Source organism: Pisolithus orientalis (assembly GCF_024613125.1).
Source record: "Pisolithus orientalis strain OTSU chromosome Unknown F5J12scaffold_18, whole genome shotgun sequence".
Classification (NCBI taxonomy): domain Eukaryota; kingdom Fungi; phylum Basidiomycota; class Agaricomycetes; order Boletales; family Pisolithaceae; genus Pisolithus; species Pisolithus orientalis.
Window position 1 is genome coordinate 222,595 of NW_026260799.1, and position 10,373 is coordinate 232,967.

General features: G+C 49.9%; 4 protein-coding genes across 4 annotated transcripts; 3 read left to right on the plus strand and 1 right to left on the minus strand.

Moving 5' to 3' along the window:
* The first annotated feature begins 2,697 nt into the window (after positions 1-2,697).
* On the plus strand, positions 2,698-3,458 carry F5J12DRAFT_154915 (uncharacterized protein). Its single transcript, XM_051738174.1, has 3 exons — positions 2,698-2,748; positions 2,810-2,882; positions 2,951-3,458. Exons 2-3 carry the CDS (start codon positions 2,850-2,852, stop codon positions 3,344-3,346), a joined length of 429 nt encoding a protein of 142 aa, XP_051599009.1. The 5' UTR covers positions 2,698-2,748; positions 2,810-2,849; the 3' UTR covers positions 3,347-3,458.
* Positions 3,459-4,600: 1,142 nt separating this feature from the next.
* F5J12DRAFT_838079 (uncharacterized protein) lies at positions 4,601-5,648 on the plus strand (the record flags this gene model as incomplete). Its single annotated transcript, XM_051746022.1, has 5 exons — positions 4,601-4,619; positions 4,677-4,870; positions 4,922-5,001; positions 5,054-5,245; positions 5,302-5,648. Coding segments are annotated over exons 4-5 (243 nt in total), but the record flags the coding sequence as incomplete, so codon positions are not given.
* Positions 5,408-6,658, plus strand: F5J12DRAFT_722552 (PIN domain-like protein; the record flags this gene model as incomplete). Its single annotated transcript, XM_051741383.1, has 4 exons — positions 5,408-5,722; positions 5,783-5,898; positions 5,948-6,074; positions 6,131-6,658. 4 exons carry the CDS (start codon positions 5,408-5,410, stop codon positions 6,656-6,658), a joined length of 1,086 nt encoding a protein of 361 aa, XP_051599011.1.
* A 2,620-nt stretch (positions 6,659-9,278) lies between these two features.
* Positions 9,279-10,146, minus strand: F5J12DRAFT_708079 (ATP synthase; the record flags this gene model as incomplete). The annotated part of the gene is made up of 4 exons (XM_051740597.1): positions 9,279-9,500; positions 9,554-9,595; positions 9,698-9,829; positions 9,982-10,146. Coding segments are annotated over 4 exons (561 nt in total), but the record flags the coding sequence as incomplete, so codon positions are not given.
* Positions 10,147-10,373: the final 227 nt, after the last annotated feature.

Here is a 10,373-nt window from a genome sequence, read left to right on the forward strand (position 1 = left end):
CTCTACATATGTATATAAACCCACATGTACCATACCAGTCCCTCATTCAAAATCTACTTTGCAACCACCCTTAGCTCTGTGCATTGTATCAACAAGAACTGGCCAGTACAACTTCGGTTGGCCAAGACTAGTGTCCCATCACTAGTGAAGTTAAATTACGTGTCACTTCTCATGCAGTCACGTGCTTGTGCTTCATCACACTCAATTCATGACACAATACAAGTCATTGGCATAACAATAGGTGGGCCCATCCATGTCTTACAGTAGCTTAGCATACTTACTTGGTCATGGGCCCATCTATATGTTGCAGCATCCTTGCCCTCCACAGGCCCTCCAATATGTTGTGGAATTGCATTTATGGGCCCATACATATGTTGCTCTCACTATAGGCCCTCAGGCCTGTCCATGTGTCATGGCTAATCTATTTAGACAGGCCCATCACAGGGTCTATATAAGTGTTGGCATTTTGGCACACAGGCTACCTATATGTTGTGACTAAATGGACTACATGGGGTCAATGTTGAGGGACTTGTGCAACTGATGGTGCTGTAACCCTAGCTTCAAGACAAGGGTTTCATCAATCAGAACTAAATGAGAACTGCTGTCAATCAGTGTCTTCACAGGTAGGGGGAAGGTCACATTAGGTCCTTCCAGGAGGCAGGACCACCAGAGATGGGGAATGGAAAGAGGTGCAACATACCTCTTCACCTGAGTCAGTTCCATCCCCCAGTGCAGCAGGGGGCATGACGACAGCAATGGCATCTGTGTTGTCATCCACTTCAGTGATGTGGGAGTGCTTTGCTGCAGGCTCCTCTTCAATGATTGCAGCAATAGTTTTGGCACATTTCTTATGAGTGGCCTCAATGTTGGCAGCAGTCAGCACTTTGTAGTTTTTTGCATCAGGGAAATCATTTGGGCAATCACACATGGTATGGTTTTGAAAGAGACAGCAGCACTTGAAACAGCCCAAGTTGTCCTGAAGGAGCTGGCATTCCCTGATGGTGAGGGCAGGAGGGTGAGTGTGGGTGTGACCATCTGGTGCCTTTGAACCCAACACTGTGGTGTCAGCTGAACAGCTAGGCTGAAAAGGTTTTCCATGAAGAGCCACATCAAGTTTTGCAGCATCATGAACACATTTCTCATCAAGCAAGTGGACCAGGTCAAGCCAAGCACAGAACTGCTTCTCACAGTGGCCACCAGTCAAGTGATATTCTGCAGTGAGATCCAGGTGCATGTGAGACTCTAGGTGGAAGTGAAGATGGTCTTCAGTGAGGTGGAACTCACTACCCCATAACAGAACATTCAGACTCTCCACCTCAACAGCCCACAAGTGGAAGGCTTTATTACCCTGTGTTGATGAGAGCATTTTCTGTTGGATAGCTTCTGCCCAGTCACTGGGAAGCCAATACATACAAACTTCATCCATAAACCCCAAGAAGGAGAGGGTGGTCAGTTGACTGCCATTGTTGCTAATCCAATCCTGCACATGAGGATCCAGAAGGTGACCCACAACTTTGGCAACCTGAACATCCTCTGCTACACTTTTCAGCCAAAAGTAATTCTCACAACCTAGTTCCCAGCTTTGCAACCCTTCTGGGGTAATGTCACCCACTGTCAAGAAGGGAGGGGTTTTTCCAGGAGTGGTATTTTTGCATTGCACTACCTGAGACTGTGTTGAGGACATCACAAAGACAGGGAGAACCACTGTGAAGCTGTCAGATGACAATGAGCTATCCATGGAAGTCAGAGATGGTGGAAGGGACACTGGTAATGGGATGTGTGAAGGGGAGATAGGTGGAGATGGAGCAATGCTGGGCAGGGCCATGAGTGGTGGTGTAGATGGCAGGGGAGTAGAGGCAGCATGCAACAGAGACAGCAAAGACAAAGACAAAGATAATGGCAATGACAACAATGTCGCAGGCAGAGGGTTATTCCCTTGACTGTGGGTAGTCAAGGGTATGGGGACAGAGGGAACACAATGGGACAGCAGTTTGACACCTCTAGCAGGCATTGACATGCACTATGGCATGTTCAAAAAAAGTGGAACTCACCACTGTGGGGTGAGTACATTCAGAATGGCTCACAATGACAACAGAACATGGACAGGCATGTGGGGATTAGACAATCAAGCATGTATGCTGATACAAGATGCTCAACAGAGTGAGTGAGAGGAAAGAGGGAAAAAGAAGAGACCACCTGCACATACATGCAGCACCAGTATATATACCCCCAGGGTCCAAACAGTACAACACAGCAGGAGGGATCTGCATGCCCAGATGAGGGCACAATTGAGGGAATAGGAGATGTGACGATGTGAAGTGATAGCGTGAATGGTGCATGAGTGGCAAGTGGTAAGCGGTAAGGTAAGCATATGCTTACATCTTTCCGTCATTGTGTAATCGTCGTCGGCAGTCTACCGGAATACCATCCCTGCACGGAAATCTGTCATGCTCCTGCAGCATGCCCAGAGACATGTCCATGTCTCGCCGTGGTCACGCTTACCTGTCCATGTGGAAACCTGCGGTCGACGGCTCCCTGCTCAAACAGGAAGCAAAGTCTTGCATGCAGCGGAGATTGTTCAGTCAAGAAGCGCAATGAAAAGCTAGCAGAAGCATTTGGAATCAGTAAGGAGAAACGCGAGGAAATTGCAGCGGGCCCGAGAGTCGTCTGGAGTGATGAGTTGGTGGACTATGCATGTGTTACCGCAAACGCCAAGTTCGTGCGGCTCATGGAGGATACTTTTGCAGAGTAAGCCTTGTCTTTTCCGTATGCTTGCACGAGGTTTGAACTTGCCTTGTGTATTATGTAGTTTTGTCAAGTCCAGCTGACGCACACAGGTGCTGCAGCACATGCCTCCAGAACGACGCAAGTTCGTGCAGAGTGTACGTCAACGTTATTCCCTGGCATTTTTATATTCCATGCTGACGCGCTGCTTCGTGTTGTGCTGTAGCTCGCCTCCGTTTATCGTGTGGACACTGCCGAGGTCGATCAGGAGCCGCACCGCAGCGTACAACTCATGCGGCGTATCGACACGCGCATCCCCGTACCACTCCTTTCACAGTCGGCAACGACGGCTGCGCCCTCAAGTAAACTAGTTGACTTGCGCTCGTCCAAGGCTACTGCTTCGGCTGCCAGGACAGCAAATATACCTCCCTCTCGTGTGTCATCTGCCTGGAAGATGCCATCATCATCGTCACGGATCACTCCTTCGTCAGGGCCCCTACCTCCTCATTCGAGCGGTCTGTCCCCACCGTCGTATGTGGCACATCAGCCACAAGCGCAACGAGAGCAACCGGCCACGATTGCAAGAGAAGATGTACCCGAAGATTGGGAAGATGATATCTAAACAACACCACTAGCCTTGCAACACTCACAATTGGTATCCGTGAATTGCATTGATAATATACAGGTAGTCACGCATAGAGTTCAAGCTGTCTTGGTTAAACTGGGTGCCTGTTTCACGGCTGGGCTTATTGGCGTTCTCTCCGCATTAGTGCCGATTCTCCGACAGCCTCATTTTTGGGAATCGTAGGCAGAAAATGTTAGGTTACAATGTTTGAACAGAGAAACTACAAATTGGCGAAAGAACGATACCATAGCCACCACGTGCATGCTATTACCAGATAGCTGTTATTGTCCCTAACAGAGAAACAACATAGAGCACAACTACAGGAAGACTTAGGGCATACATACCTCAAGCATTATGTCAGTTTATCTCGGAAAATTGGCAGGTGGCGGTGCGTGGGACCTGCAAATTTTGGATCGGCCTCCCAGCCACAGCGGCTCGCCCTCGGCGGCGGGGACGGCCGTTCGGAGTGTCTGACGCCTCGTGACGGCACCGGCATCGTCGATCGTGGCGTGGGAGGTGCGCTAGGGTGCGCTAGGGAGCGCTCGGGACACGGAAGCAACACGTGGTGGGGGACTTACGTGTCAGGCACGTTATCATCAGGGTCCGCGCACGGAGAGTGGGACGTCCCCGCGCGACGCTGATCGCTTAAGAGACTGGACAGCTGGACCTCCCGTCCATCGTGTATGATAACTGTGTGATTCGGATTCGGAGGGGGTGCAGATGCGGGACCTCCATCATTAAATTTATATCAATAATCGATCACTTCTGCGATCAGCAGCTAGTATTTGGCCTTCGGGCATTCTCATGAGTTCGGTGCGGGGGAAGTTTTGTGTGCTACTGTGCCGTGCTGACAGCTGTCATTACTCATTGATGGACTTGGCGACATGTCTCGATAGTTTTCGGCTAAACTTGTTCTTGGCTAGTATACTGAGCTCAGAGCTGTCTAATACATTGTATAGTACAGTGTATTCGTGTTCGTCAAGTTGGTTCAAATCGGACTGCTGGCTCCACCGTGTTTGTCGTACAATACATATGTCACCTTCGGGTGCTGAAGCTGAAGAGACTTGAAGCGCTGAGTGCTGCATACTGAGTGTCCGTGTATTAGTCGTGTGTGCAACACCCCTTGCCCTGCTACCATAATACCGTAATGGCTACGTGTCGCAGCGCCTGGCACACAGGACCTCGACGGCGACCTCAAGGGTCTTTCCCAATCGGTGCGTTTGCATTTTCTACCGGCTCATCTGCCAATCTGGCCAGCCCAGTTGCGAATGTGCGTGCCAATTTCCCCTTGTAAAGTGACTTTACACCACTTTATAATTACTTCCAGTACTTTACTGCTCAAACCGGCTTGTCGCCTCGAGGCATCAACACCACACTGACATAAGCGGTAAGGGCAGGTTTGGGTTACCGCATCTCCCCACTCTGTGTAGGCTGGCAGGAGCCTTCCCTTCCCTCCAAAGCCCGTTCGAGTCATCCCCCAACATCTCCCACTCTTTGTTGCCGCATCAGTGGCCATTTGTGGTGAGTACCTGCCAGCAAGCGTTTCAGCGTTTTACATCCAACAGTTCACAGCGCTATCAAGCTCGATTCCCTGGCCAAGCACGCTCACTCGCTGGAGCGCACCCCCAAGATCTGACTTGATCCATCCCTTGGTGAGCTCTTTCATCAGCCACCAGCGCCTCCACTGATGGTTTCAAAACATAGATTGCCCGTATCGAGTACATCCATTCTCGCACCATGGTCCTGGCACTCTGGCCGGTGGCCAATCTCGTATTTGTCAGCTGGGCGTCGGCCTATGCCTGCATCAACTGGCTTTGTCTCGTTCTCCCCCTGTCGACAATCCTCCTAACTAGTCCTCGGAGTCCGCCACACATGAGGGTCTCTGAATTATGGCCTGTGAGTATTTCCTCTCTTCTGCCGTTTTGTTAGTGTGTTATACTGACCATACATAGCTCCTTGCACCTGCAGCACGGCCTTACACGCTCGGCCAGCTGGCTGCTGAAACATTTGACCCATCCGGCGATGACGGAGGTGTTCGATTGCTTACTGTGGGATTCAATGCTAGGTCAGCACTATCATCCATGGTCTATTTCGTCCGTCGCAGATGACACATCACCCAGTGCATGGATGCATTCACTAATCAACGTGTTTTCATGGCGTCAAGCTGGTACAGGACAATTGCACGAAATGGATATTATCTTTTGTCGTCTTTCCGCTATCTCTCGCATGTTGCTTCACCCTTACTTCGTCTTTGATGGGCCAGACTGTCCCCAACTCAAGAGGGGAAAAGACGTCGTAGGTTCGACCTTCCCGCGCCTCCTTGTGCAGCGCTTTCAAGAATTACTGACAGCATTCAGCTTCAACTGGCACATGGTAAGTTGCTTGCTATGTATGCTATGTCATATCTCAACAGGTGCTAACACAACTCATCAGGCCCCAGGAGAGGCAGACGCGGAGCTCGCAAATCTTCAATCCTACGGACTAATCGAGGCTGTGGTGACACCGTACAACGATGCGCTACTATTTGGCGCGACCTGCATTATACGCAGGTGAGTTGTTCATTCAAATATTGGTGCAACCAACCAACTCTAGAGACAGCGGCACCCCTTACTCTACCAGGTACGAAGACGTTCTAGTTTACTCCTCCAAAGACATAGAAAACGTCGTCAGTCTCGAATTGGGGGACCTCTATCTGATTTTGTTGATGAGCAGTGTGGACGCTGAGGTACGTGCCATCCCTAGCACCAAGGTGCCATCCAGTCTCATTTGATTCGTAGACAGGTAATCGGTGGTGCAGCGTGGACGTTGCCCGTCGGCTGGCAAAAATACGGCTTTGGAAGGAGTCTCTTGAGAGCCGCCGCCGCACTCCAGTTTGCCGAGTTCATGAGCTTCGTTTCCAAGTGGCGTGACAGCGTCTGTGAGGTGCTAAGAACGGATCCTCGACAGTTCCTTGGATGTAGACACTACGAACTTGCCCGCATCATCGTGGAGGAGCGCATTGAGTTCCCTGACCCCGCTGTCCTGGCAATGTATCTTTTACCTCTTACCTCGTGGTCGGACAACGGCCGCCCTCCTATTACCGTTGTGACGTCTCGCCAGCCTGATCTCACGTCCCTGGTGGAATTTTGTTCGCAGTACCTTGACTGGCCACCGGACGTCATTCAGTCCAGATTGGTGGACGCTCGTGCTGGTGCCGCTGTACGTGCACTTCTACAGGTAAGTTCTGCGATTATAAACACGTCCACCCCGCATCATCATCCACCATACCCAGCTGCCAGGCAATGTCAACGGCGAGAGACTGCGACGTGATCTTCGAGTCACAGGCTACTTCGACGAGTCGCTGTCCTCACCCACATACAAGCTCTCTGTTCCAATCCAACCCCTTGCAACATCGGGCGAGAAGAGCGATGGTGATCCTTTCTATGACATGGAGATTGCGGCGGTCGTGTTGGAATACTCGAGGCCTGACTTAGCGCTGGGCTCTGTCTGTCCATCTTCCCCATCGCCTTGTGTGGAGTTTGCAGATGAGAATGCAGACATTAAGGATACATCGTGTCTCGAAGCTGGAATTGATGATCCCATGAACGAGGGCTAGTCAGGCTTACTACACACTTTTTGTAGCATCGTATCAGCTCGTGAGTGGCATGCTACGTGCACTTTTCAATCCATCCCTTACAACGCACGGGTAGAGATGGCTTCAACTTTGCTCGTGACTATAGTCTGGTTGTTATGGTTAACATGTGATATACACAAGAGAGCTCGGAGGAAGACAACATCCTATGGATAGCTGTTCAATTTTTCAGGCAGCAGAGTGTAAAAGGCAAGCGTACACTGTGAGACCATTCGGCTTCCTCCATCGATATTAAGCCTCATGATATCTGTCCCGACTTAGCCAGTATCCTGTATTGTCGAAGACGAAGATGTTCGCGTTCGCGCCACCTGCCATTTGATTAACAGCTTTCGGCTCTCCGCGTTGGCCAAAACCGTGTCCGCATCGTCTTAGCTCCCAATGGAGCATGTATGCACCCTATCATCGAAGATGTCTGCGTTCACATTTGCTTCGCATTCACGTTTGCAACACAGTAAACAACTTTCGACTTTCCGCATCAGCCAAAACTATATCCACGTCATCTTAGCTGGGGTACTCCCCGATGGAACACGGTCCACCCTATCATCGAAGACGACGTCACCCACGTTTAGTAAGTAAATTCCAGCTCTCCTTGCTAGCCCAAAACCGTGTCCGCATCGTCTTAGCCAGGGTACTCCTTGATGGAGCACCTACATACCTTATCGTCAATGACGAAGTTTCGTTCGCGTTTGCGTCACCTGCCATTTGATCAGCAATTTTCAGCTCTCTATGCCAACCAAAAATCGTGTTCACATCATCTTAGCCAGGGTATCCCTTGATGGAGCACGTACATACCCTATCGTCAAAGACGATGATGTTTGCGTTTGCGTCACCCGCCATTTGGTGAATAATTTTCAGCTTTCCACATCAGCCAAAACCATGTTTACATCGTCTTAGCTGGGGCACCTCTTAATGGAGCACGTACATTTTGCCAATATTAGAATTGTTTCCGTCCGCCCCAATGACACCCACGGTATTCACCTATGTCACTTTCCCTCTCACCGATGTCACTATGGTACAGTCCACAGTCGCCCTCCTTCGGTCCCACATCTCTGCGGTATTTACCAACTAGTCCACCCTTTTAGCCCCTTGTCTGCTAACTACGACGCAGCAAAGCGGCCGCATCACCGACAAATGTCACCCGCCCTCGATCGAATTCACCAACCAGCCTGTGGTATTTATTCATCCATGTCGCCGCCTTCCTTCTCATTGACATCTCGAACGGTACGTCCACAATCGCCTTCCTCCGTCCCACACCTCCGCGGTATTCACCAACTAGTCTATCCATTGAGCCCCACGTCCCCTAACTACAACAGCAGCAGAGCGACTACATCACTGACATACTCCCCAATGTCACCCACAACCAGTCCGCGGTATTCACCTATGTCACCTTCCCTCTCACCGATGTCACTGCAGTACAGTCCGCAACCGCTTTCCTTCAGTCTGATATCTACGTGATACTCACTAACTAGTCCGTCCTTTAGTCCTGCCTCTCCTAGATGTAAGTCACGTTTGTCCGTCAGCGAACCAGTCACTAACTTCGCAAGATCCACCCAGCACAACTTTTCATTCGCTTTGCCAACCATCCCTTTCTCGTGCTATCCTCACTGCAGCTTGTAAGTAATTTATCTCGCTTGCATAGTTACATTACTCACGGCTCTGCAACCCCTGCACAAATGTCACTCCTGTCTTCAAAATACTCGCCCACGTCACCAGTGTCACCCCCTCCGCTCAACCAAATATTCTCCACAGCTCCTGCCTATTGCAAGTGTAGCCTCTGTCCCCCCCGCGTACAACTCAACATCTCCACGATGGCCACCTTCTAGCCCTACCCATGTGATACAATGTATCATCGAAAACGAAGATATTCGCGGTTTGCGTCACCCGCCGTTTGGTAAACAAATGTTGGCTCTGGAATGGGTCGTCAACACTGTCGACGGATGAGGTGCCATGGTTGACTTTAAGGGCGAAACCTAATTAAACTTGCATGTATTTTCACTAGTATCACAAATCCTCGTTCATTACACTCGGCGGTATGCATGTACCTCGATCAGATTTATTTATTGTACCCTTCTAGCGAGATTTGTGGCGAGTGGGTCATGGGGTGGCAAAACTGATTTCATGGATGACTACACCAATACTCAAGATAAGTCTGATAAAAAAAGGGCGTTGATGTGCTACATTTTCTATCAGCAATCTAGCTAGCCATGACCTCCCTAGATCGCTTTGCTTTTCACGAGTTCTGTTATTGTCCATCGTCAGAGGTAATCTGTGAGGAACTCGCAATGCGATCGACTTACACTCAAGCTCCGCCACGGCATTGGCCAATATCTCCTCCTGCATCTTCTCGTCCCTGAGATCGGATGTAATCCTTGCAATGATAGTTTTTGCAAGCTCAACCTGCTCGCTCTCCTTCAGCCATTGCTCATAGCGCACCCAGCTGTCTGGGACGGTCTTGAGCTTGGATGCCAGTGCAACCTTTTGATGCTGGATAAACGCTTCTGCCTCCAACCAGGCAGTTTCCTATATACATCATATCACGTTAGATCTAAAATACTAAAAGACCACGCCCCGACCTTCGAAACGGGAAAGAGCCCCTGCGTCAGCGACATGACATCCTTTATCTGTTTGACAGAGCAGATGCAGTCTTTTACAGCCTTGAGTATGCTCGGCACGCGAGTTTTCCAAAGCGGTCTTGACACGTTCGATAGCGACACAACGTCCCTCATCTGTTTAACAGAGTTGATGTGGTCTTTTACAGCCCGAGTATGTTTGGCACGCGAGTTTTCCAAGGCAGTCTTGACACGCTCGATAGCGACACGACGTCCCCTGTTTAACAGAGTTGATGCGGTCTTTTACAGCCTGAGTATGTTCGGCATGCGAGTTTTCCAAGGTGGTCTTGACACGTTCGATGTGGCCATTGACCTAGTCACAGTCGGGCCCACTGATAAGCTAGGCACATGATTATGAGTGTATGTAACAGCGTATTAACAGAACCACATACCTTAGCAATGTAAGCAGGGAGGACAAATGTCCCTGCTGCGACCACAGTTTCCTCATTCACAACATAGACTTCTTGAGAGATGGCCATAGCAGGAACACCAGTACCGAGGATTGCAGTGCCAGCCTCGATGATGAGGTTTGGCGAGGACGGGAGGGGATTTACGATTTATGAAGCATGCTCAGAAGGAGGGATATGATGGGTGGACGAACGATGCTTGCGATTAATGATGTTTGTGTTGTGCATTGCGTACGTATGACAAGTCGTAGGCTACATATGTACGCAACGCACAACACAAACATCGTTAATCGCAAGCATCGTTTGTCCACCCATCATATCCTACAAGTCGTATGTACGCAATGCACAACACAAACATCGTTAATCGCAAGCATCAT

Coding starts and splice junctions, on each gene's coding strand:
- F5J12DRAFT_154915 (XM_051738174.1), top strand. CDS start 2,850: ATGCCTCCAGAACGACGCAAGTTCGTGCAGAGT. Junction 2,883..2,950: donor GACGCAAGTTCGTGCAGAGT/GTACGTCAACGT, acceptor GTTGTGCTGTAG/CTCGCCTCCGTTTATCGTGT.